Source organism: Balaenoptera ricei, chromosome 14 (assembly GCF_028023285.1).
Source record: "Balaenoptera ricei isolate mBalRic1 chromosome 14, mBalRic1.hap2, whole genome shotgun sequence".
NCBI lineage: Eukaryota > Metazoa > Chordata > Mammalia > Artiodactyla > Balaenopteridae > Balaenoptera > Balaenoptera ricei.
Genome location: NC_082652.1, coordinates 41,009,541 through 41,037,309, shown reverse-complemented (window position 1 = coordinate 41,037,309; position 27,769 = coordinate 41,009,541). Strand labels below are relative to the sequence as shown.

The following is a 27,769-nucleotide window of genomic DNA, read 5'->3' as shown; positions in this document are numbered from 1 at the left end:
GTCAAGTGTCCTTACAAGAAAGTAAGTCCTTGTGCTGCCAAGGTTCCCGGGGCCAGAGAGCTCACCCCCGGGCTCACGTGCTAAGTAGGCAGTTAGCACTCACTGTTTTCTGGGTAAATACAGTATTAGAGCAAGGTACCACTGTGTTCACTTGGTGTGAATGCCAAATACAGAATTATCAAGTGGAATACCTTGGTAGAAAATTGCTAGAGTGGAAAGGTTAATTTTTTTTTTTTTTTTTACAATGTATACGAGTTGGAAAATGCTATTGTGTCATATCACAAGTCGGAAAATATTTAAGACCTTTTGTGTTCAGATGTTTGTGCACCGCCTAAATTATAAAATAAGCAAGGCGACAAGGTTTTATGCTTGCATGAAGTTTATTGATATATTACGCTCAGTGGCAGACTCCACCTTGAAGGTCAACTCAAACAATGTCATCTTCAGCACCTGTTAGGAATAATGTAAATAGTGACTTGTTTAATCATAAAACTAAACATGTAAAATGAGTGGATGATCAGAAATGCAAGTTCTATCCTCCTGCTCTTCTACTAAGCTGTTAACTATGTTATCTGTGCATTTGCACTAAAATAGCCTAGCACCTCATGCCAAAAACGGCCATTTTGACAGTTCCACTAAAAGTCTAAAGGGTATGAGTAGGTAAATGCTCATAGTCCTAAGATATTTTGAAAAGAGAGTCTCCTTAAGTATGGTAACTAACTGTGGTACTTGAACCTGCCTAAAACTGAAATCTAGCTTTTGTCCATCAGACGTGCAGCTGCTGTCATTCTTCTGGCTCCCCACTGAACTTTCAGTCCCAATCTCTTCGTTTGGGAGGCAGGGCCCTGAGTTACGTGGTCCCCTCTTCACGTCTAATTTCACCTTATGTGCTCTCCCCAGCTCCTCCCAGCCTGTCTCCTTGTGGCCAACTTGCACAGTCTCGAAGCCCCATGCTCTTTCCTGCCCTTGGCCTCTGGCTGTGGGCTCCTTCTCCTACACAGACGTCAGTTTACATCTGTGCCTGAACACCCCATCTAATAGAGGGCCTGGATCAGTACCTACTTGTTTTCTTCCCAATACTTCACATATCATTTACTTTTCTAAGGTGTGGCTGCATGTTTTGCTTGCTCTGCTGTACGTACACACGTGGGGGAGGAGAGACTAGTGCTGCATGTGGTAGTAAGTACTGGTTGAATAAAAATTTTTTAATGATATTTGAGTGATAAAACTATCTGATCTATGGTTAACACCACTTGTCCCTTTAGCTCATGAATGTGTTTCCAACCTATCCATTCTGCTGTAAGTATTCACTGTACAAGGGAGCAAACTTACCGCATTGACTGGGTGCTCCGTATATAATCTCTCACCTTGTCCTCCCCGCCCCTTAAACCTGCCAACTAGATTATAAAATTCCCACATGAGACTATGTCTTGTCTTTATGTTAATCCACCCCTTTGGCATCTTCTACAGGGCTAAACACAGCGCCAGGTTTTCAGAGGTAGCTGAGTTGGTTGCTTGGTATGTGTTTTAGGCACCGGACCCTTGGTGTGCGTCACCGCGGTGCAGTGCGCCTGCCGTGCGCTGAGTAGTAATGTGGTAAGGGAGGTGGGGGCAATCACCACGTCGGATCTGAGCGCACCCCCCGCTCACTGCGTGTCTCAATTCAGTGTCTTAAAATACCTCAGCCTCTAGGTCAACAGATCAACCTGCTTGAAAACTCAAGTGTGTTAAGGCCCACGTATCATGGGAAGAGAATTTACCTGCCGGTTTTAAGTTTCTGCTCTGGGAACATTGGCAGTAGTCACAGTTATTTCGCCAGCAATACCGTAACTTCCAAAGGGAGTACGTTTGTCACCAAATCCTGAACCTTTTTTGGCTACATCTTCTACCGGGAAAGCAACAGAAAGAAAAACTGGACTTTGTGGTCTGGGGACATCTTGTCCACTTGGAGGAGGATTAGCATTCTGGGGATTGGAGGTGTGTTTCTGGAATTTCTGATCTGCAGGAACAGCAATGGGTACTTGCACTGCAGCATATCTCCTCAAGGCATCTGACTGGGAAACAGCGTGTCCAGGAACAGGCTTCCAATCCTGTGCTTCCTGAACATTTGAGCCCACTAAAATAAAAGGCGGGGCACTGGTCTTCTTGCTGTCGTCCATCATCACATAAGTTGGAGAAGTAACTTTTGGTGGATGCTGCAGAAACTGTGGATCCTTAGAATTAGGTAAATAGAGGGTTGCTTGGGGGAAAGGCCCAGGTGCAGGTGGTGGTGATGGGCGACTTTGTTGACTCATATCAGTTAGACAATAAAGGGTCCACATGTTAGAATATGGTGGTGGTTGTCCTGCTTCGCTTGCTGCTATTGCTATAAAAAAAAAAATTTGCAGGTGTTAAAGATTTGGTCTCTGTATCAGGCGCTATGCACAGAAATGTCTTCATAATTTTTTTTTTAACATATAAACAAACAGCTGTAGTAATATGTGCCATAAAGCATGCTATAGAGAGGGCTAAATAAATTGTGTTTGGTAATGTGAAAGAAAAGAGATTCTCTACAGTCAGAAAACGAGAACAGTGTTGTGCTGGCCAGCGGCACGGACACTAGGGTTGTGGCTGAGAAGCAGTCTCATTCTCAGTTGCTGTTTCCGGGAACTTAGCTTTAGACATGGCTTCTACAGGGTCCTCAGAGGAAATGGAGAATCAACACTTCTGGCTCTACCAAAAAAATCAACTGAAGAGTGTGTGAAGCCATTGAAAAAAGCATTAATGCGTCTGCACAGTGATTGTTCTCTTTACGGAAGAAGTCGGCACTAGGTGTCATCTTTTGATCACGTAATCAAGGACCTCTGGCCCTTCGCAGGCGGCATCGTCTCCCATCAGTTTGTCACCACACACAAAACATCACATAATTTAGGACTCGGAACCTGAGAGCACTGCTTCCTCTTAGGCAAGGCTTGCGTTCATAGGTCCTGGGTGGCAGTAGAAGGCTGGTTGGTCACACAGTGGATCTTTAAGTAAAAAGAGGTCTCGGAGTGCCGTCCATCTACCTACACCAAGGCATCTACCATGTCAAGTTAGACTTGCCTAATTGAAGACAGTGCCATCTTGGAGAACGAGTCCCAGAAGATGGGACGGAGGAGCCAAGGTTCCTGATGGAGGAGCTGCACTTGGCCCAACTGTGCTGAGTCACCCTCTGAACACGGCGTGCATCCCTAGTGCAGCTTTGTTTTCTTCCCCAGAAAAGAAAATAACACTATGCACACAATTAAGCTGTGTTTTCAATAGCTTCAGATGATTTCAACTGATAGTTCTGGAAGCTAATTAAAAATATGCACAAGCCAAGTCTTCAGGTTTTTGTGAAATACCCTTAGTGCTTTGGAAATTGTGAAGCACTTGAGAACAGTAACTTGGGATGGAAGTGCTGCTTAGGCCACAAGTGTAATGCCAGCCCCACAGACTACGTTCCAACGCTGCCCTCTGCCTTTCCGGCTGTGCAGAATCCCTGTCACACTGCCAGACAGAATTTGATCTCTGAACACCTGCTGTGCTAACACTTTATCATTCTGGCTCTGGTAAGAGTCAAGGGTGAGAGAGTTTCTGCAAAAGGAATGGCGGGGTTGGTTCCTGCACGTCCCACCTCCCTAAAGGGATCAGGGCCCCTGCACTTGTCTAGATGGATTGGGAGGGTGAGCAGACCAAATGCCATAATTAGATCGAGATGGGAGGTCAAACCGTGTCTGTGTCACAGGAAAGCGGTAGCGATAGTTCAGCAGCCAAGAAAGCAGCTTGATTTGGGCGCCTGTCGGGGAACCGATGGAAGGAAGCCGGCCAGCTTCGCCGCGTCCATCCTTTCTGCTGCTGCTACCTCCCCGCTCCCCTGTGTGACAGAACTTCAGCTTGACCTTTCCTCTCTCCATCCAGCTATGAAACCGCTCCCTCAGCTGCGGGAAGCTCCCAGGTGGGACGTCAGGGCTTGACCAGCCCCCAGACCAGGATGCAGAGTTCTCCCGCCTCAGCGCAAAAGCAGTCAAACACACCACCATTTCTTTCACGTTTTTAATGCCATCGCCTGTGTAAATACTTTGTTGTCATTTGATTTTACTTTTACAGGTGAGAGATTTCAAACCAACACCCCCTAGTTATGGTTTTGCAGTAGGAGTATCCAGATCACATGAACGTGTTTTACAGCTGACAACAGGCTCTATCATTTTTCACGACATAGTATGTCCAAAACAACACGAAAGTGCTAGATGACCGAACTTTGAGGCCAAGCAGTGGTGATGTCGCTTTAAAATCACTCATCTCGTAAGAGTAAAATCTCAAATACAACAAAGTCTTTAAATAGGTTTGGCATTTTAAATACTACTAAAAATCTTTTTGACCAATCTGCAGGGAGCCTACCTAGATGGTCACCTGAAATATAGATGTCACTGGAAGCGCCGTTTTTAATTTTTTAAGTAATTATCTTACCTGGCTCCGTCAAACCTTGTTTAGGTGCTGCTTCCCATTCTTGTTCGATTTCTGGTTCATTAAGACCTTCTGGAACAGGAGGTTGGGGGCCACTAGATGATCTTACGGACGCACCTGAGCGCACTACTTTTGCAGCTTCCCCTGAGAGCGTGGGTTTGACCTCCGTCTCCTGGGACGCACGGTTTTCCCATGAGTCCTCCTGCCCAGCACTGCCAGGGGCCAGCGCAAAGATGTCCACTGCAAGGTGCACAGATTTTTCAGAGCTCACTGTTGTGGCAGAGCCGTCTGCCTCCACATGTACTGAGGAGTCATATTTTGCACTCTCCAACTGCACAAAGTTTGCAGAACCCACAGATTTTTCAGACACGTCTGAGGCTGTCTTGCCTACTATAAGTATGGGCCTAAGGGGTGGTGACTGCTCGTTTCCTTTAAGACGAGCAACATGATCAGAAAAGGGGATAACCGTTTGTTCCAGTATTTGCTCAACATCAGAAACTCCTTCAATCACAGGCTCATCTTTATAGATGGATGCTACGTGCGTGGTGGACGTCACCTCAGTAGCAGCCTGCAAAGGGGCCTGAGGGGCTTGATCATAAGCAGGAGGCTCTTGTTCATCCTGCAAGGGGAATGGGGAAGCCATTGGTGGTTCAGCCTCATTGTCTTTAGGTTCAGAACCCAAATCTACATGGACAGATGTCTCGCTCAGAGCCTGCACTGCTGCCAGCTCTCCAGAATGCACAAGAGTGGCCACCACATCATCTTCAGCAGCCTCTGAGCTCAGCATCTCCTCGGGAAAAACAGGCATACTTGTTGCCACATCCACCATTACAATTTCAGAGTGATCCGAATGAAGAGAGGAAACATTACCTAACATCTGAGCAGCAAACTGAGCTGGGTCAGCAGGGACGTAGGCCAACTCGGGTGAGACAGCTGCTGGCGACGGTGATGAGGGTGGGGTGGCATTCTTAGGGGTGGTCGGTTTCGAAGGACCGCGAACTACTTCAGTGGCGTCCTCAGGCGCTGAGAGCAGCTCAGCATGGACTGACGGGAACTGCGTGGTTTTGTGGATAAACTGCGGTGCAGTTATGTTGTCCTCCTCTGTGTCCGTAGATTTTTCCATCCGTTTAGGTTCTTGGGAAACTGTAGATGTTCTTTCTGGCTCTTTCACATATTCTGGTTTCTTCTCTTGTGCCGTTCCTTCTGACCACTTCTCCACTAAAAAATAAGAGTCAGATGGGTTAATAAGTACATATTCCCGAAAAAAGGAATTATGAAGAAAGCATAGGTTGAGCGTTCAAATGTCAATATATACGCAAGTACAAAAGAGTTTTGCTTTAGTTTCCAACATCTGTAACTTCAGTGTGGGCAACAAAACCTTCCTGTCCTTATCCACTCAAAAGACAACTCAGTCCAGTTCCTTAGAAATAAGTGACTCTAACACTCAGATACCACCTTCAGCTGGTCAGCGTCAGGAGAAAGATCATAACTGCCTAAAAATAAGCTGAAAACATCCATGGAAAAAGCTCCTGATCCAAACTTCCACACAAAACTGGGGAGAGAAAAAAACACTTCATAACTTAGTAATAAAACAAATGCTGTCATATGATTAAAGGCATTCTTCAGTTTAAGAAAATTGGTATATAAAGTTCAATTTAATGAATTGGAAAACTAGGGGACTATAGAATATTTTTACATTGGGAAACGTCATGTTTTCTATTCTAAAAATGGTAGCACCTGCTGGTGAGGTGTGATAATGCAGCCGAAGTACTGACCCAGACGAGCAGCACAAAGACAGCTCTGGCTCCAGAAGTGGGGCTCAGTGAATCCTCAGGCAGGAGGAAGATAACCATGGCTTAGAAGGTCAAGACAACTGATGACATACAGAAACCCCTAGAGCTGGAAAACTGCTGTAACATCATCTGGACTCAGCGTTCTGCTTGTCACTCACACATCTGTTTAACCTCATCAGACGTTTTCACATCTGCTTACTTTACCGAGGATTCTCTCTTTGGGGAAGCATTTCCCTAATATCATGAAATCTGCAGGAAAAGTAGAATTTGCCTTACAAGAACGTATTTGCTTCAAGTCAAAACTTTGGAAACATGTCTTCATGGGTCCAGCTGCTTTTCCAAAGAACAGTGTCCTGCAGGGTCTCCTTCCACATTAGCGGCTGATTTTTTGTAAACTCGAATCAGATGTCTGATTCTGGACATGGATACCACACAAACGCTCACATGCTAAGAAAAGTTTCAAAAAAAAGTTTCAAAAAGAAAAGCCACATCTACTCTTACCTCCCTCTGCTTCTAGAACAATGACCTCATTTTCTAACCAGCCACCTCCTCAGGACTTCCCCACCCATTCCCAATCAAAGCCCTTTACCCACTAATACGCTTGACTGAGTGCTTGTGCTGTGTGTAAAATACTGTACACTAGGCATTGTTGAGGATGGAAAAATTATTAGGACAAGACCTCATAAAGCTTAGGGGAAATAAGATATACAGATATTACAGGTTAAAAGTGTAAGTACTTAACAAGGGTCCCAATTAAGACCTATGGAAGCTCAGAGGAGGAAAAGATACCCTCTGGCTGGAGGAATAAGGGAAATTTTGTTTAAATAAGCCTGGCCTTACGCTTAAGATAAAGCTGCACAAACTGTCATGCCCATCACAATGAGGAAAAGCCAGATAAATCTCAAAATGATAACTATGAGCCCATCAGAGAGCAGAGTCCCAAGGCAGTCAAGTAATCTGATTTCCAAAGAGTAACCAGCCCTTCCAAGGAGAGAAGGGCCACAGAACCCTCTCATCTGTGGCAGGGCCTGGAAACGTCACCACCATACCAGCTGGTAAGGTATCAGCTAAAATCTTAATGAACTGATGAAAGCCACATGTGGGCTAAGATGTGAACAAGAAGTTCACCCTCACAGGCACTTTTGTGAAAGATGGAAGCAGTGTAGAAGGCCAGAGAGGAATCCTATATCAACAGCAAACAGAGGGCTCCTTCCTACCACTGGGGCAGAGGCAGGAAACACTAGCTCAAGACCACAGATACAAGGCAGAGATTGGCTGTTGTGGACAAACTGACAGGAACACTGAGAAAGCCCCATCCTCAATGCCTGGTGCAAAGACCACCTAGGTCAGAGAATCCCTGCCCCGAGAGCCCAGGACCTGCAATGAGAAACAGCAGCTGCCCCCGGAGAGAGGGGCAAGAGTGTGGGGAGAGACGCCCTCAGCGGGGCCGGCTGGCGGGGAAGGCCGAGGGCAAGGTCAGGCAGCCCACCGCTAAAGGAATTTGAGGCCCGCGGAACAGTGAAGGTAGGAGAGCCACCACGAAGCCCAAGCCCAACTTCTCACTAGACTCACCTAGACACCTACACACCAATTCAAGGCCTCTACAACACTCTTTTCCCCCACAAGGACCTAAATTCCCCAAGTAATGATTTATTTCCCCTGAGAGTTTTCAAGAACCCAACCAATTTAGGGACTAGATCACTGCAATCCCTAGAATGCCTGCATGGGACTCATCTGATACATCACTTGCACGATAGGAATTCAGCTTCTGTGGAAAGGGCCACTTGCCCTTTTCAAAGTATCTCACAGGCTTGTCATACCTGAAATCGTATCTAGGAGCTTAATCTTTAGGTTTAATATTTTTGCCTCTAGAAGTCCCCTATTAAATAGCAACCATTCTGGAAAGGTAAAGCATTATATAATTATGAATCATAACAACTCATCAGAGAATTTATGATATTGTTTCCTTCCCCACAACTTTTTCACAGTAAAAAGGTGTATGAGAAGATCTGGGTTCAGTCCTGACTGTGATTGAATAGATGCATGGCCAAGTCAACGGTTCTGAGCTTCAACCTCCTGGTCTGCAAAATGGGGATTTTAATTCTGACCTCACGGAGGTTTTGTAGAGATTAAATGGAGCCATTCACCTAAAAGTGTTCTATAAACTGTAAATCACATACAAATGGGGAAAGAATAAATCAACACCTAGTTTAAAAAAGTTTTGAAATGTGATATCAAATTAAAAATTATAAGCCTCATATCTTTAAATCAGCTTTGATTAAAATTAAATTGGCAATTTCATAATCTGGGTGATAAGATGCACGGTGTTTTTTCCCATTTATAATATATGTATTTTATATATACATACATACATACATATATGTCATATATACTATTTTTAATAGATATATTTCATCACTGTAACATTAAATTGAGATCAAATACCTTAAGCTTTAACAGTGTTTTTGAAAATGTAAAGCACTAGATGAACCATTTGGTTTTGTTTAGAATACATGACAGAATGTTAGCAAACATACACAAACAAGTTATCACATATACATAATTATATTGCGTTCCTGTTGATATCTATTATTACAAAAGGTAAAGAGCTTTTCTCTAATGTTTTAAGGTCTGTTTAACAGTTCCAAAGATTGCTGACTTGTAACATTGAGATTACGTTTGTGTAGAAAACTATTTCTTAAAGTTGTAAACTAGGTTTGCTATAGGTTGATCTTACATGTCAACCTCATGAAGATGAACTCAGTATGACTTAAGTAATCTGGTTTTACTTAAACTACAAAAAACAAAAACAGAAAACTGCATGAACTCTCAGAATTACATACATCACTGAAGGCACTTCTTCCTGTAAAACATTTCTTTCTAAGTTTAATAAAGTGACTGATTAAAACTCACTGTAGAATCCTGATTTTCCATGAAACCAATCAGATAGATACATTCCAAGCATACAATATTTCTTGTAATAGGCAGAACTCACGTGGAGACTTGGGGTGCTTGGGGCGTGATCAGGGAAGAATAAGGAAAAAGGCATGTTCTGGCACTGAAGGGAAATCTGAAAGCTGTCCCAGACAAGAGGAGAATATGAAGCAGGACATAATAGGAGATGAGAGAAGTGATTAATAGGAGAGGGGAGAGGAGAGGACTGCAGGAGGGGAACTCACAGGAGTGCTTGGACTCAAGAATTTGAAGTAAGTAAGGTACATATAGTTTTAAAAGTTTAAAAGAGAAGAAGATTCCAACTATTGTGTGTTGAACTGATTGGAATGATGAACACCAGAGACTATAAAGTAGGTGGTCTGTTTCTTTTCTCTCCTTCCTCTCTTCTCTTCCTTATATTCATTCTTTAGTCACCAATCCTTAATTCCTATTATGTGATAGACACTAGGGAATCAAGAATGAATAAGATCTCCTAAATAGTACAGTCTGATTAAGGTTAGAGGCACATAAACAGATGACAATGTGATCAGTGCAGTGACTGAAATATGTATTGGATACAGTGGCTTTTAGGTAATTTTTGTTAAGCTTAAATGAGAAGGGGCAGGTGTGAAAGGGGCCCCGCACAACTGCCCCATCCAAGATGTCAAAGAGCCCCTGCAGAGTACAGGTGTAAACCAGCCCTGTGCATTCTGATTTCCCTTATCAGGAAATTTATCAGTCTCCCTTGGCCAATGGGACAGAAGTGGAAGTCTGCTTTTTACTTTTTACTTTTACATTTTACTTTTTTAATGAAAGAAAAAAGTATCATTGATGCCACCACTTCCTCCTCCTTCCTGACTTATACATGGATATAATGCCTAGAGCAGTGGCATGAGGCTACAAACAAAATATGCTAAGAATGATAAAGCAGAGAACCTAGATAATTGATGCTTTATTATTATAATATCAGCAGCAGAATGAACACCACCTTCCAGATATCTTGTTTTTCACTGCTAATTTTCTGTTACTTGCAACTGAGTACTTTCCTAACTAATATGAGGCATAAGTTAGAAGTTGTAAAGCAGGGACTTCCCTGGTGGCGCAGTGGATAAGAGTCCACCTGCCAGTGCAGGGGACACAGGTTCGATCCCTCATCCGGGAAGATCCCACATGCCGCGGAGCAACTAAGCCCGTGTGCCACAACTACTGAGCCTGTGCTCTAGAGCCTGCAAGCCACAACTACTGAAGCCCGTGTGCCTCGAGCCCGTGCTCTGCAACGAGAAGCCACCGCAAGGAGAAGCCTGCACACTGCAACGAAGAGTAGCCCCTGCTCACCACAACTAGAGAAAGCCCATGCACTGCAACGAAGACCCAACACAGCCAAAAATAAATAAAAAATTAAATCTTAAAAAAAAAAAAGTTGTAAAGCAACGTGAATGAGGGGGATTGTGGTATATGCTGCTTTTTAGATACCATGTCTGTTTTTTTTTTTTTTTTTTTTTTTCTCACACACACACACTGTATTTTATTTTTACAAGAGGTAAATCGACTGACACCAAGCATTGTACATGGATGACCACAACAAAAGCAACAATGATTGCAATTACCAAACATGAAACACACTCATACTATGTCATAGTATTGACATTCAGTCCAGTAATCCTCCACTGTAACAACAGCTCCTTTACTTTGCAGTGAAAATTGATTTGTATATTCTTTGCCTCTGAGTCCTTGTGGAATTTTTTTTTTTTTTTTTTAATTCAGACAGAAAGTCACAAAAATTATCATCCTCATCAGTTCACTCAGTCCCATGTAATTAATTTTTTTTTTCATCTTGATCTTTTGTTAGCACTTTTATGAGTTCATCAGTTTTTCATTAGAGTTCTGAAAATGCTTATTCATTCAGTTCAGCAGTACAGTCCGTTACCAGAAACCTGTACTTGTCAGAGTCTTTTCCATGTATTTCTTGAAGATGAAACCCTTTTATAGGAACATATTTGCAAAATCATCAGAGTACACCCAGAACTGTCTGTAAATGACAAAAGACTTAAAAATGACCACGGTTAAAGATTTGATGACAGTTCATAATAATGCAGTTGACAAGAAAATTAGTTATTTCTGAGATATACATTTTAAAGTAATAACTAGGATTATTGCTTATAACATTATACCTTTCCATACAAGTACAAATATAAGATTTTTAGAAATTTCATGTAATGTCTGAAACATTTATATTAACATATTTCCATACATATTTCCATACAAATACAAATATGATTTTTAGAAATTTCATGTAATGTCTGAAACATTTATATTAACATATTTCCATACATATTTCCATACAAATACAAATATAAGATTTTTAGAAATTTCATGTAATGTCTGAAACATTTATATTAACATATTTCCATACAAATAACCCAATGAAAGTTTAGTATTAGTTGTTTTGTTTGTTTTTTTATACTGCAGGTTCTTATTAGGCATCAGTTTTATACACATCAGTGTATACATGTCAATCCCAATCGCCCAATTCAGCACACCACCATCCCCACCCCACCGCAGTTTTCACCCCTTGGTGTCCATATGCCCATTCTCTACATCTGTGTCTCAACTTCTGCCCTGCAAACTGGCTCATCTGTACCATTTTTCTAGGTTCCGCATACATGCATTAATATACGATATTTGTTTTTCTCTTTCTGACTTACTTCACTCTGTATGACAGTCTCTAGATCCATCCACGTCTCAACAAATGACTCAATTTCGTTCCTTTTTATGGCTGAGTAATATTCCATTGTATATATGTACCACATCTTCTTTAGCCATTCGTCTGTTGATGGGCATTTAGGTTGCTTCCATGACCTGGCTATTGTAAATAGTGCTGCAATGAACATTCGGGTGCATGTGTCTTTTTGAATTACGGTTTTCTCTGGGTATATGCCCAGTAGTGGGATTGCTGGGTCATATGGTAATTCTATTTTTAGTTTTTTAAGGAACCTCCATATTGTTCTCCATAGTGGCTGTATCAATTTACATTCCCACCAACAGTGCAAGAGGGTTCCCTTTTCACCACACCCTCTCCAGCATTTGTTGTTTGTAGATTTTCTGATTATGCCCATTCTAACAGGAGTGAGGTGATACCTCATTGTAGTTTTGATTTGCATTTCTCTAATAATTAGTGATGTTGAGCATCTTTTCATGTGCTTCGTGGCCATCTGTATGTCTTCTTTGGAGAAATGTCTATTTAGGTCTTCTGCCCATTTTTGGATTGGGGTGTTTGTTTCTTTGATATTGAGCTGAATGAGCTGTTTATATATTTTGGAGATTAATCCTTTGTCCGTTGATTCATTTGCAAATATTTTCTCCCATTCTGAGGGTTGTCTTTTCGTCTTGTTTATGGTTTCCTTTGCTGTGCAAAAGCTTTGAAGTTTCATTAGGTCCCACTTGTTTATTTTTGTTTTTATTTCCATTACTCTAGGAGGTGGATCAAAAAAGATCTTGCTGTGATTTATGTCAAAGAGTGTTCTTCCTATGTTTTCCTCTAAGAGTTTTATAGTGTCCGGTCTTATATTTAGGTCTCTAATCCATTTTGAGTTTATTTTTGTGTATGGTGTTAGGGAGTATTCTAATTTCATTCTTTTACATGTAGCTGTCCAGTTTTCCCAGCACCACTTATTGAAGAGACTGTCTTTTCTCCATTGTATATCTTTGCCTCCTTTGTCATAGATTAGTTGACCATAGGTGCGTGGGTTAATGTCTGGGCTTTCTATCTTGTTCCATTGATCTATGTTTCTGTTTTTGTGCCAGTACCATATTGTCTTAATTACTGTAGCTTTGTAGTATAGTCTGAAGTCAGGGAGTCTGATTCCTCCAGCTCCATTTTTTTGCCTCAAGACTGCTTTGCCTATTCGGGGTCTTTTGTGTCTCCATACAAATTTTAAGATGATTTGTTCTAGCTCCGTAAAAAATGCCATTGGTAATTTGATAGGGATTGCATTGAATCTGTAGATTGCTTTGGGTAGTATACTCATTTTCACAATGTTGATTCTTCCAATCCAAGAACATGGTATATCTCTCCATCTGTTGGTATCATCTTTAATTTCTTTCATCAGTGTCTTATAGTTTTCTGCATACAGGTCTTTTGTCTCCCTAGGTAGGTTTATTCCTAGGTATTTTATTCTTTTTGTTGCAATGGTAAATGGGAGTGTTTCCATAATTTCTCTTTCAGATTTTTCATCATTAGTGTATAGGAATGCAAGAGATTTCTGTGCATTAATTTTGTATCCTGCAACTTTACCATATTCATTAATTAGCTCTAGCAGTTTTCTGGTGGCAGTTTTAGGATTCTCTATGTATAGTATCATGTCATCCGCAAACAGTGACAGTTTTACTTCTTCTTTTCCAATTTGTATTCCTTTTATTTCTTTTTCTTCTCTGATTGCCGTGGCTAGGACTTCCAAAACTATGTTGAATAATAGTGGTGAGAGTGGACATCCTTGTCTCGTTCCTGATCTTAGAGGAAATGCTTTCAGTTTTTCACCATTGAGAATGATGTTTGCTGTGGGTTTGTCATATATGGCCTTTATTATGTTGAGGTAGGTTCCCTCTATGCCCACTTTCTGGAGAGTTTTTATCAGAAATGGGTGTTGAATTTTGTCAAAAGCTTTTTCTGCATCTATTGAGATGATCATATGGTTTTTATTCTTCAATTTGTTAATATGGTGTATCACATTGATTGATTTGCGTATATTGAAGAATCCTTGCATCCCTGGGATAAATCCCACTTGATCGTGGTGTATGATCCTTTTAATGTGTTGTTGGATCCTGTTTGCTAGTATTTTGTTGAGGATTTTTGCATCTATATTCATCAGTGATATTGGTCTGTAATTTTCTTTTTTTTGTAGTGTCTTTGTCTGGTTTTGGTATCAGGGTGATGGTGGCCTCATAGAATGAGTTTGGGAGTGTTCCTTCCTCTGCAATTTTTTGGAAGAGTTTGAGAAGGATGGGTGTTAGCTCTTCTCTAAATGTTTGATAGAATTCACCTGTGAAGCCATCTGGTCCTGGACTTTTGTTTGTTGGAAGATTTTTAATCACAGTTTCAATTTCATTACTTGTGATTGGTCTGTTCATATTTTCTATTTCTTCCTGGTTCAGTCTTGGAAGGTTATACCTTTCTAAGAATTTGTCCATTTCTTCCAGGTTGTCCATTTTATTGGCATAAAGTTGCTTGTAGTAGTCTCTTAGGATGCTTTGTATTTCTGCGGTGTCTGTTGTAACTTCTCCTTTTTCATTTCTGATTTTATTGATTTGAGTCCTCTCCCTCTTTTTCTTGATGAGTCTGGCTAATGGCTTATCAATTTTGTTTATCTTCTCAAAGAACCAACTTTTAGTTTTATTGATCTTTGCTATTGTTTTCTTTGTTTCTATTTCATTTATTTCTGCTCTGATCTTTATGATTTCTTTCCTTCTGCTAACTTTGGGTTTTGTTTGTTCTTCTTTCTCTAGTTTCTTTAAGTGTAAGGTTAGATTGTTTACTTGAGCTTTTTCTTGTTTCTTTAGGTAGGCTTGTATAGCTATAAACTTCCCTCTTAGAACTGCTTTTGCTGCATCCCATAGGTTTTGGGTCGTCGTGTTTTCATTGTCATTTGTCTCTAGGTATTTTTTGATTTCCTCTTTGATTTCTTCAGTGATCTCTTGGTTATTTAGTAACGTATTGTTTAGCCTCCATGTGTTTGTCCTTTTTACGTTTTTTTCCCTGTAATTCATTTCTAATCTCATAGCGTTGTGGTCAGAAAAGATGCTTGATATGATTTCAATTTTCTTAAATTTACTGAGGCTTGATTTGTGACCCAAGATGTGATCTATCTTGGAGAATGTTCCGTGCGCACTTGAGAAGAACGTGTAATCTGCTGTTTTTGGATGGAATGTCCGATATATATCAATTAAATCTATCTGGTCTATTGTGTCATTTAAAGCTTCTGTTTCCTTATTTATTTTCATTTTGGATGATCTGTCCATTGGTGTAAGTGAGGTGTTAAAGTCCCCCACTATTATTGTGTTACTGTCGATTTCCTCTTTTATAGCTGTTAGCAGTTGCCTTATGTATTGAGGTGCTCCTATGTTGGGTGCATATATATTTATAATTGTTATATCTTCTTCTTGGATTGATCCCTGGATCATTATGTAGTGTCCTTCCTTGTCTCTTGTAACATTCTTTATTTTAAAGTCTATTTTATCTGATATGAGTATAGCTACTCCAGCTTTCTTTTGATTTCCATTTGCATGGAATATCTTTTTCCATCCCCTCACTTTCAGTCTGTATGTGTCCCTAGGTCTAAAGTGGGTCTCTTGTAGACAGCATATATATGGGTCCTGTTTTTGTATCCATTCAGCCAGTCTATGTCTTTTGGTTGGGGCATTTAATCCATTCACGTTTAAGGTAATTATCGATATGTATGTCCCTATGACCATTTTCTTAATTGGTTTGGGTTTGTTTTTGTAGGTCCTTTTCTTCTCTTGTGTTTCCCACTTAGAGAAGTTCCTTTAGCATTTGTTGTAGAGCTGGTTTGGTGGTGCTGAATTCTCTTAGCTTTTGCTTGTCTGTAAAGCTTTTGATTTCTCCATCAAATCTAAATGAGATCCTTGCCGGGTAGAGTAATCTTGGTTGTAGGTTCTTCCCTTTCATCACTTTAAGTATATCATGCCACTCCCTTCTGGCTTGCAGAGTTTCTGCTGAGAAATCAGCTGTTAACCTTATGGGAGTTCCCTTGTATGTTATTTGTCGTTTTTCCCTTGCTGCTTTCAATAATTTTTCTTTGTCTTTAATTTTTGCCACTTTGATTACTATGTGTCTCGGCGTGTTTCTCCTTGGGTTTATCCTGTATGGGACTCTCTGCTTCCTGGACTTGGGTGGCTATTTCCTTTCCCATGTTAGGGAAGTTTTCGACTATAATCTCTTCAAATATTTTCTCTGGTCCTTTCTCTCTCTCTTCTCCTTCTGGGACCCCTATAATGCGAATGTTGTTGCGTTTAATGTTGTCCCAGAGGTCTCTTAGGCTGTCTTCATTTCTTTTCATTCTTTTTTCTTTAGTCTGTTCCGCAGCAGTGAATTCCATCATTCTGTCTTCCAGGTCACTTATCCGTTCTTCTGCCTCAGTTATTCTGCTATTGATTCCTTCTAGTGTAGTTTTCATTTCAGTTATTGTATTGGTCATCTCTGTTTGTTTGTTCTTTAATTCTTCTAGGTCTTTGTTAATCATTTCTTGCATCTTCTCAATCTTTGCCTCCATTCTTATTCCAAGGTCCTGGATCATCTTCACTATCATTATTCTGAATTCTTTTTCTGGAAGGTTGCCTATCTCCACTTCATTTAGTTGTTTTTCTGGGGTTTTTTCTTGTTCCTTCATCTGGTACATAGCCCTCTGCCTTTTCATCTTCTCTATCTTTCTGTAACGAATGGAAGAGTAGCCTCGGGAAAAAAATGAACAATGCTGTTTTCAGGACTACAGATGAGCCAAAAAAAAGTGTTTTGTTTGTTTGTTTTAATTACAGTCACGGTGAGTAAGACGTAGCTCAGAACAGCTAATGTGGCTTAGTGATTCTCTCATCAGGAAATACAGTTTCTACTTCCCTGTTTATTCTCCACATCCTCTAGTAAGCAAAGTTTCAATGAAAGATAAATCTTGGCTAGTCCCTATCTTTTCCAGGCGCCACTCCCCTTCACCTGCTGGTGGACGCTTCGGCCAGCTGACAATGCAGATATTTTCAAACTTTAAGGTGAATAAAAATCATCTGGAGGGCGTAGACCAGCAGCAGCCATGGGTAGACGGCGGGCTCGGCCACCACGGGCGACTCCAGCCTCAGCTTCTCCCCCACGTTTTCGCGCGCGGCCCCCACCATGTCTGTTTTTATTCTATGAATTATGTAATATCCATTTTCTCATTGGGTATTTAAATATGTTAAGATTTATCAAGGTGATCCGTTTGGATTTTCTATATCACGTCATCTGTGAATAAAGTACTTTTACTTCTTCCTTTCCAATATGTATACCTTCCCCCCCCCCCCACCTTATTGCACTGACTAGAACCTACAGCACAGTGTTGAATAGAAATGGTGATGTCAGACACATCTGTTCTGGTTCTAATCTTGATGGGAGAGTACTCAAAATTCACCATTTAGTATAACGTTAACTGTAAGTTTTTATGCATACACGTTATCAGATTTAGGAAGTTCCCTTTTTATTTCTTGTTTGCCTATAAACTTCTTTAGAAGTATTTCTTGTAGAGCCAGGTCTGATGGCAGTGGATTCTCTCAGCTTTTGTCTGCCTGAGAATGTCTTTATTTTGCTTTCATTTTTAAAGGATATATTCACTGGATATATATTCATTCTAGGTTGGCAGCTTTTTGCTTTCAGCACTGTAGAAATGTCATTCCATTGTCTTTTGGCTTCTGTAGTTTGTTAAGAAATCTGCTATTTGTCTGATTATTCCCCAGAAAGTAATGTGCCTTTTTGCCCTGTTTTCATGATTTTGTCTTTTTCAGCAGTTTGACCATGATATACTGAAGCGTGGATTTCTTTGTTTTTATACTGCTGTGGGTTTACCAAACTTTTTGAATCTGTAGGTTGATGTCTTTCAGTCAAATAATATTTTTCCATCTACTCTCTTTTCTCCTCCTGTGACTCCAATTACATATTAGACCCTTTGATCATGTCTCACAAATGTGTCTTACACTCTGTCTTATTGTTTTTCTTCTTACTTCAATTTGGATATTTTCTATTGCCATGGCTTTTTACTTTCTAATTTTGTCTTCTGCTAGTAAAGCCATCTAATAAAAATTTCGTTTGCAATTGTGAAATAACCATTTGTTCCTTATTTTAAGATTCTTACTCTGTTGAAGTTCTCCATCTTATATAGTCCTTATGTAGTAATTCTAATATTTGGAGCTTCTTTGGGTCTGCTTCTACAGAGTGTTCTATGTTTTAGTTCTTAATTATTAGTCACTTCCTCCCGCTTCTTTGAATGAATGGTAATTTTTAATTGTATGCTGGAAATTGTAAATAACACATTGTAGAGACTCTGACTATATTATTTTCTTCTAAATGGTGTTGGTCTTGTTCTAATAATGGCAAATCTGATCCTCCTGAGACTTCATTTTGTTAAAATAGACATATTTCAGCTTTGTTCTTACTCCTAGCACACTGTCTTTATTCCTAGGGTGTGACCTTCCTGGGGTCTCAACTGGATTGCCAGGGTTTCAGAAGTCTCTTCACTTTGGCTGTGCCCAAACTCCAAAGCCTCCCCTGACACTGTACCACTTCTGAAATCCCTACCTAGCTTTCAGTCTTCCAACAGCTCTTCTCTGCTAAGCCTTTGCAAGCCTTACAGTCCACACGTGAGCAGCTTAGGAGTTGGCCCAAAAAAAAAAGGAAATATTTTTGCAGACTTTTGGGGAATCCGTCTCTGCAAATGCCTCCTCTCTGGTGCTTTGTCACCCAAATCCCAGCCACTTTAGTAGCTCCAAACTCTGCTTCTCTGTTCTCTCTTCCTGGAGAGACTTCCAGTCTCTGCTTGGCCTCTATTTTCCTGCCCATGAATTTGAAAAATGACACTGGGGTGAATATGGGGCTCAATTTCTGTGAACCCCATTTCCCAAGAATCCAGACTTTGTTTTATATAACTTCTTCAGCTTTTATGGGTATTTATGATAGGAAGGTAAGTCCAATATTAGCTACTTCATCATAGCTGAAATTGAAACCTCTCAATTTCTCCTAGCACAGTATCTGGCAATGGATAGGAATTTAAATATTTGTTAAATGAAATAATGAATTGGACTTTGAGGATATGTAGGATTTGAAAGAAATGGGAGGGAAAGGAACTCCTGAAGGGAGTTAGCATAAGCCAAAATCAAATGATCAAAGTCAAAATTGCATTTTCAGAAAATGACAAGTTGTCAGTCTGGTGCATAAGGTCTGTGAAGATATGAAATGAGAGATAATTGCAAAGGTAGGATAGATTCAGCTCACAGAAAGCTTTGCATGCCATGGTCTTATAAAGGGATCAAAATTTACCTACTATAACTTAGACATACCAGAAAGCATTACTTTACTTTCTCTAGCTGATCTCAAATTGCATTAAAATGCTTACTTCCCAAAGGCAAAATTTATTTGATCTTAGTTAAAAATATTTGTCCCTTCCAGTTTAAAAGTCGCTTTGGGTTTATTATTCAGTCTTTTTGGGTATTGCTTTCTTTCAAAGGTTCTCCCCACGTCTGAAGAGGGAATCTGAGTGCTGTGGTGAGCTCTGGCTCTGATCCACATGTTGTCCTTCTCTGGTGGCTCTCAATTACCTCTGGTAGAGGCATAACTCATACTGCCTGGGTTCTGAGTGCTGGTCTCTGACTTCACTGTATTTACTACTCAAGTTTCTACTTTGTGGAAGGTGTGGCCTGTGTGCTTATTGCACTGAAGGACTGAGAGATTCCCTTCCTAATTTGGTCCTTTAGCAATTAAGGCCTAGCTGACAGTTTTTATTTTATTCCCAGCTTCAACATTTTGCACTTCGCTCTCTGCTAGTGGGTTGAGTCACTTCACTTTTTCCCATCTGGATTACTTGCTAGTCAGCACTCTGGGACAATCTAAACGCATCTGGATCCACTAAAAGCCACACACAGGCCATAGAACACAAGAAATATTATCTCAGTCTCATCTGAGAAAGACTCTCCATTATTTCTAATCCATTGCTTCAAATGCAATTATTTTATTCAACCAATATTTACTGAATGTCTGATCATGACAGTTATAGTGTAGGAGCTGAATGTAGCAGGTGATGTGCTAAATGCAGTACCATGCTAACCACTCAGCTTCTGAGAAGCATGCATTCTTCTAGACAGCACCCAGGAATGCAGAGAACAAGCCATCTGCTTGAGTCTTAGGGAATTCTGATCAGAAATTCCACCTACCTTTCTTAACACCAGTTTCAATGTCAGCTAGCACTTTTCATGCACTACCCACACCCCAGCACCACAATCCCATTGTCAAGAAGGACTTTCCATTTCCCTTTCCTGTGCAGCAGGAAATGGCCTTATATCTTATCTTTTTTCCTCCCTCCTCTATGGCTTATATAAAGTAAAAACTTGATTCTGGTCATGTTAAGTCTTAAATCAAAACTCAGCTTGCGGGGGCTTCCCTGGTGGCACAGTGGTTGAGAATCCGCCTGCCAATGCAGGGGACACGGGTTCGAGCCCTGGTCTGGAAAGATCCCACATGCCGCGGAGCAACTAGGCCCGTGAGCCACAACTACTCAGCCTGCGCGTCTGGAGCCTGTGCTCCGCAACAAAACAGGCCACGATAGTGAGAGGCCCGCGCACCACGATGAAGAGTGGCCCCCACCTGCCGCAGCTAGAGAAAGCCCTCACACAGAAACGAAGACCCAACACAGCCAAAAATAAAATAAACAAATAAATAATTTTTAAAAAAAACAAAAAAACTTAGCTTCGGAAATTCCAAGAAAAAACAGCCTCTTGCAAAACTCCAAAGTGTTAGCTTTTTTATTATGAACCTTGGAAACTCAATACTGAGTAATGACTTCCTTGCTCCAGACTATATTTACCTTTTCCCCACAGTAAATTAATTCTTCAATGGGTAGAGATAAACAGAGCAAACAGGAAAAAGCAGAGGTTATCTGAAATCAGAGTATACTTATTTAATATTTTTTAAAAGTATTCCTACAACACTGAAGAGTTTGGAACAATATGGAGCTATCAAAGTTTCTGGCTAGCAGAGTCAGATACTTAAGGAAAGAAGATGTCCTTCCTTCATGTAATTGACATCTCCTTGTGGTTCCTGACCTCACCTTGGCAGCCTGGTTTACCATCCTAGCTTTCCTGGTTTTACTTATCTGCTTCTTCCCCAGCCCCCTCCTCTCTTAATCCTGACCCTGTGTTTCTGTCCCTAGTCTGACAATCTGACCCCAATTCTTGACTATACCATTTGCTCAGTGATTTATTTGCGATCTTTAGTATGGACTACTCCCCCAAGTGATTAATCTTACCACATCGTTAAAGCATGAAGGACCTAAGCCCCACTCCCAACAACATTGCCAGATAATCACTGCAACTTTTTTTTAAGTCAAAAATAAAAGTGAAAATTCTTAACCTTGGTACAAATTACCACCCTGCCAAGGCAAACACAAGACTTCCAGAAATAAGAGGGTCCTTCTGACACAATACTCATCCCTGTTTAGGGAATCAGTATAGCCTTACTTGAAAAAAATGCCCAGCAAAGTACAGAGTACACCAGAGCCTCATAAAATTTAGTATGGATAGTCCTGAAATAGATTTCTTGTTTTTTTTTAATAAGAGTGGATAGCTACAAATATGTGTAATGAATTCTATAAGGCATAAAAATAGAATTTGGCATAAGAAACTGAAAACATTTATTATGACTAATATGAATATATAACTCAAGATAATATTTAATGATATGCATAACTGTTACGGTGCTACATAAGAATTGAAATTGGGCTCAGTGATCAGCAGCAGTTCATGACTATAATTACTACTATATGGCCATGCCAAGAACGTCCAGGATCAGTTAGAAAAGTTAACAGGTAACTCATTTGGGGATCTGGGTGGGCTAGGCCTTCTTGATTCTTCAAAAGAGGTGGCTATTTCCTGCCTCTGTTGTAAGCCAAGAGGGGAATAACACTAGAAAGTAGACTCAATTAGGCTTAGGAGGACGGAAGGTGATAGTGGTGTTGAGATCTCATTTACCACTCTCATGGAGAAACCACTGCCCTCTTCATGGAGTGGTGAAAAGATCAGAATTAGTACAGTCTGGGCTACAGGCTCCATACAAGAAGCTGACAGGAGGAAGAAGTGAAACCAGTCTCATGTCTGGTTCTTTTCCTCTTCCCTCCTTCATCACCTGCCTCTGCATGAAATTTTGAATGCAATGGGGAGATGGGTAAACACTATTGGTCCTATGATGAGGCCTACCAAAAATGGGGCTCATTCTAGGAAAAATCCCAGAATGGAGTGTTTGAAGAAAATAAATGATATGTGCAGGATATACTTATCTCCACACTTCCCATGCATACGGGCAGCTGGGTAGTAATGCTGCTGGGCAGCAAACTAACCAGTTGGAAATAACTTTGGGGGATACATCTGATATCTGGGAGATGAGTGGGGACCAATGCATCAGGGATGGTAGTTTAGCTCTTGCTCCTATCACCAAGTTCTAATAACTGGTGCTTTTTTTTTTTTTTCCTGCTGTACAGCAAAGTGATTCAGTTATCTATTATTTTTCATATTCTTTTCCATTATGGTTTAACACAGGTTAACCATAGCACAGGTTAAACCCTGTGCTATTCAGTAGGACCTTGTTGTTTATCCATTCTATATATACTAATGAAGAAGTCCATTAAGAAGCCATTTGGCATGACAATAAAAGGCAGACAAAATGAGCCCAATTGATATTACACCGTAACACTGAACTCTATATTTTCTGGTCATACCTTCGTGTTACCTTCCCCAACTTTGGGGAAGAACAAGCAACATTCGTTTCTACTCTACTGTCTAAAGAGCAATCTGTTTCTGCAGCCATACTGTGAGTCTACTTTTAAGATTACCAGTTACTGGAGGAGAAAGGCAGCAGTATCTCCTACCCCTTACCTCCATCGAAAGCATGGCTGCTCCATTAGTTCAGTCTGTTCATTTTGAACCCTGAGATTCAAAGATGTTACCCTTACTGGACCAAAATCCACATCAGTTTAGTCCACTTGCTAAGCTGAATGGTGGGTATACTCTTCAGTAAACAGATTAGCCTCAAAGGCTACCACTTAGTTACCTACAACCATAAAGAGTCAGTGGATAAAGAGTCACTGACTTTATCACCATTCTCAAACACAGCAATCCTGCACAGCCAGTCCTCTCAAAGATAGCTCCTGGTATAAAGGACACAAGTACAAAGGCCATAATAACTTTGACCGCCTGGAAAACCAGGCTCATGGGAAGGGGGAGAGTGGTCAGTGTTCCAGCACTTGTCTGTATATCCTGCTGGTGGTAAGCAAATCTCAGACCTCTTTCCTTTGGTAAGCTGAGAATGCCATCAGGACCCTGCAGGGAAGCACCCAGACTAGACAATAAAATATTCCTAAACCACGGCGATTCAGTCTCCTACCCCTTGAAATGCTGACTCTTGCTATTCTTAATCTTGTTTTCTGTTTTGGGTGTCTCTTTCACTGTAGATCCAAACCCTCATGATTTTTACATTTTCCTAGGTCTACCCCTAATTTCTCCCTATCTTGGCTATGTTAATAGATAACATAGTAGCCGAAAAGTAGCCAAAACTCACTGATCCTACCTTTTCTTTTTCTATGGTCACTTCAAAATGTTGGTCAGCCAATGTAGCATTATTTAGTTATTTCTCACATTCACCTTAAGTCACCATTTTCTCCACAAAATTCTTCCAAAAGCTATTCTTACCATTCTTTTAGATATGTGTGCCTGTCCTTGGGATTTAACCAATATATCCTCTTTTGCTTATATTGATCTTCCCAAATGTTCATCATGTAAACTTCACCTTTTTCCTTTCTCCCCCTCTGACTTCTTCAACTCAGTTTCATGCTGTTATGTTCACATAAGATAGACATTTACATATATACACGTAAAACAAGTTTTTCTAAGCAGACATACAGCCTTATTACATCACAGAGACAGGCCAGAGACCACCTTCTATGAAAAACGTATCTCTTCACTACATAAAGAGACTCTTGGAACAGAAAAGATGGTTAGTGACACCTAATCAATGTTCTGTCCTCCAAGCTGGGCTGCACTTAAACCATCATGGGGAGAAAAAAAAAGGGGTGATTAACCTTTTCTACTAAAATAATCTTCCAAGAAGAGTGTTTCTACAATGTTCCTAAGTGATGTATCTCATTATAATTTGAGTATTACCACAAAATTCAATTCAAAGACAATTCAATTCAATTCAAAGGGCTTGAGTCACACACTCTTCTAGGTCTCACTGTACCAAATGGTTTGCAAAAGATGAGTGTTTCCTATTTTAAAATTTAGAATCCTCCAAAATGTCACTTCTCAGATTTTTTAAAAAACTGATTCAATAATAAAAATAAAGCATCAGTGTGATTACTTAAACATCAGTGTAATTATTTAAACATACAATATTTGTGAGCATCACTCTTAAGCTTAAATGTATGCTAGGAATGATGCAATAATTTATAACTAGATTTTTATTAAACTATTACTACTTATTGTACTTACCTTTAATCTGATGAAATTGTTTAACAAGATCTTTTATATCCAGAGAATTATTTCCTAAAGAAATACAGGAAATCAGATACATAAAACTCCCAATTTAAAATGCTTTCTTTTTCAAAGCAACAAATATATAATCTAAAGCAATAACAAACCTTCTCTAAACACAATAAGTTCTTTGAAATAAACTGCTGCAAACTGGGTGATGTTTGGTGGATTGGCTTTGAGTATGGCTCTGCTAACTCCCTCAAGCAGAGTCTTGAGGCCATAAGGTACGACAAGTCTGGGCTTTGCAGAAATCATTCTGGCGGGATGTCTGTAATCTCAACTATAATGAAGAAACACAAAGTCTTATAAATAGTATATAAGTTTTTTATTAAAAACTTACAAGTTAACTATAGCTTCTAAGAACAAATCTATCTCCTATGAAAATCACTAGCCTTAGTTCTAATCTCTAGGTATTTATTCTAGTAAAATGGGCTAATGTTAATGGTAGTTTAAAAGAAAAGAACCATACTACCAACAACTTACTATGTGGAGATGAGCAATCTAGTACTATTAAAGAAATCTATGGGAAAAGCCCTGCCAGGGACTCCAGTATGACATTAAAAACAAAGAACAAAAACAAACCAAACAAAACCTGTTTCTATAAAATTCAGTAAATATTTTGTGCAGTAAAATGTCAAAAAATATAAATCGAGCTCATTTATCTGTGTCCAAGAAACAGCCTTCCAAACCATATGGGAACTGGCTTTTCTATACATTCATCAAGTAGAGTTACAAAGTAGAATTTCTACAAGAAAATGTATTTTTTCTGACTTTTCTAAATATATCCCCAGACACACTGATCACCCTTAAGTATACATGTTTTAACTTTAATTTTGTTTTTAATATTCATCTGAGTAGTAACTTGCGGTATTATACCACCCACCACCATCCATACCTCTTTTCTCGTATCTTCCCTTAACCTCTGCCATAGTTTTCCTCTCTCCCTTCTTTTGGCTTTCTGGATTTTAAGTGGTACCACGGGCATTGCACAGTCTTACCTGTAACTCTTAGCTGCAGAGGTTGCCACCCTAAACTGTGTCAGTGTATGTGTGTCCTGTTTCATTCTAAAAAATTATTTAAGAGGGCTTATAAATATACACAAAGAAGAAAATTAAATATTTAAGGAACTCAGTTCAGTGGTTAAGGGGAAAAGTATGGTAGGAAAAATAGGATGAAGCCACAGGTAGTATCCCAATACAAGCCTTAGGTCCTACACTAGAGATGGAGTGTCACATCAGCCCCCTGAATTACCAAGTAGCCATCACATAATAGGAAATGGTTGGTTAAATGATTCAGGTTTCCTGAGATAAAAAACCATATCAGTTGCTTCGGAGAATCACAGCTCTTCTGGGCACGGAGACCCAGGAGAAATTTCCCCTATGGGTCCTCATAAAGAGAAGAATAGTGTGATATAATGAACCATGTCCTCAACAATATCTCAATATTGTTGGGGCCAAGGGGCACAGTTCAGTTACAGCAGTTATACAAAGGGCCAACCTCTAATAAAAAGCAACTAATAGCAAAATGCTGAATATTTTAAAAGCACATTTCATCTTCCTAAAGGTCAGGAAAAAATGAATCTCTACCGCCAAAGCAAAACCTTTGAGAATTAAGGGTACTGTATTCAATCGCCTAATGAAAACTTACTATCAGAGTATCATTCAACAGGAGCACCAGTAGTGCACCTGTAGCAGGTCCCCATGCTAAATGTTAAGAGACATAGGCGGTAATTATATGGATGATACATATTCACTTCATTCATACTTTATACATATATGTATGTGTGTATATGGACGTATACATGTGTATATATATATACATATATATATATGTATTTTTAAGTACATCCGTTGCACCCCAGTGCGAGTTGAGAGATGGGTCATGTTTTGACAGTGGCTTACCGGTAGCCACGACGGAGCTAACGAAACACCCATTCTGTAGTCAGCAGCTGGTGCTACGGACCGTGGGGAGAGCGCCCACGCAGCGATCCTCGATTTGCCGCGCCCCTCCCCCTCCCCAGGCTGTGTGAATGGTGCGGGCCTTTTAGGGCCCCAGCCCCGGGGATGCGGAGCATCCTACGACGCAGCTCCTTACAAAGAGCTGTCCTCGACAAGATGAGACCCGCTGTGACACCGATCCTCAACTACATCAACGGATAAAGTCATGAGTACCGACGTTGAGGGTTGTTTCAAATGACAGCTTACCAATTCTGCTCAAACTTCTCCTTGTGTATTTGACAAAAACACATTTGTCAAACACTAACAGATTTTACATTCCCCACACCCCGCACCAAACCCACTAACCTAGGGGTAACGCCTGAGCAGGAAAACGGTGCCTCTGGCTGAAGATGCGAGAGTAGGGGCTTCGGGGCCACAGAAAACGTCAACGGCACCCACGACTCACTTTCTAAACACCTACGCTGGGGTCTGTGCTTGTTCTGCCGTTTGGCTGGCTTGGTGGAGGGGGCAGAAAGACCTGGGAGAGCGGGCGTCCAGATTCCACCCCGACTAGTTCAGCGGTGGCGGCGGCGGACCCGCCGACCCAGACCCCGGACCCCCGAGTCCGCCACACGCGCGTTGGCCGGCGGTTGCCTCACTGGCCGGTGTGGGCACCCGCCGGCCTCCCACTCCGGAGGCCGCCACCTTCCCCGACACGTGAACCGTCCACCAACCCCTCCGCTGCGAGGGCCTAACTGCCGCGGGGCCGCAAGCGGGGTCGGGGGCCTTTTCTCCAGACTCGCCCCACCTTCTCCTTTCCGGCTACGCTCTAACGAACTTCCTCATTGCCCCCTTGCCGGCGGCTCCTGGAGAATCCCGCGCGCCGGGCAGGGTCTTTTATACCTCTGGGGGAACGTCACGCCTGCGTCACAAAGCCCCACCCTCTCGCTGAAGGCTCCAGACGGCCGCGGAACGAGGCGGGGCTTCGGCGGCCCCAGCCAATAGGGAGCCGAAAGGGACAAAAGCCCGAACTCGGCAGAGCACTGAGGCGTGCTTCGCCTTTTCCGGCAGAATACAAAGGAGCGTGGGAAACTGACGTTTCCAAACTGCCGGGAGTAGGTCAAAGCGACAGCCTCTCCGCTTTGAATCTCTCGGTCTAAAATAAGAGCTGGCTTGGAAAGAAAGAGAAACAGATCTACGGCAGTTCTATCTTGCTGCCACCGCATACCACCACTCTTCCCCCCCCCCATAATCTGTTGCTCTCTAGTCACCTTTTTGAATAATAATTTCTGCCACCATGTACACCACACTGGTACAATA

The 27,769-nt window shown here is 41.0% G+C and overlaps 1 protein-coding gene across 6 annotated transcripts; it reads right to left on the bottom strand.

Annotated features, from left to right (window-relative positions):
* Positions 1-361: 361 nt before the first annotated feature.
* Positions 362-27,769, bottom strand: CABYR (calcium binding tyrosine phosphorylation regulated). 6 transcript variants are annotated; one of them, XM_059895095.1, is made up of 6 exons: positions 27,721-27,769; positions 24,620-24,792; positions 24,471-24,524; positions 4,468-5,682; positions 1,761-2,365; positions 362-450 (listed from the first exon to the last, which is right to left on the bottom strand). In XM_059895095.1, exons 2-5 carry the CDS (start codon positions 24,765-24,767, stop codon positions 1,770-1,772), a joined length of 2,013 nt encoding a protein of 670 aa, XP_059751078.1. In that variant the 5' UTR covers positions 24,768-24,792; positions 27,721-27,769; the 3' UTR covers positions 362-450; positions 1,761-1,769. The 6 variants fall into 6 exon arrangements, with proteins under 6 accessions (XP_059751078.1, XP_059751079.1, XP_059751077.1 ...); XM_059895096.1 differs by lacking the exon at positions 27,721-27,769 and adding an exon at positions 27,258-27,309; XM_059895094.1 differs by lacking the exon at positions 27,721-27,769 and adding an exon at positions 26,816-27,302.

What these genes read in the sequence shown, in the direction of transcription:
- CABYR (XM_059895095.1), bottom strand. Translation starts at nt 24,767, where the DNA reads ATGATTTCTGCAAAGCCCAGACTTGTCGTACCTTATGGCCTCAAGACT. An exon ending in ACTTATTGTGTTTAGAGAAG is followed by an intron (nt 24,525 to 24,619) that starts GTTTGTTATTGC and finishes GTATTTCTTTAG; the next exon opens with GAAATAATTCTCTGGATATA. An exon ending in ACAATTTCATCAGATTAAAG is followed by an intron (nt 5,683 to 24,470) that starts GTAAGTACAATA and finishes CTTATTTTTTAG; the next exon opens with TGGAGAAGTGGTCAGAAGGA.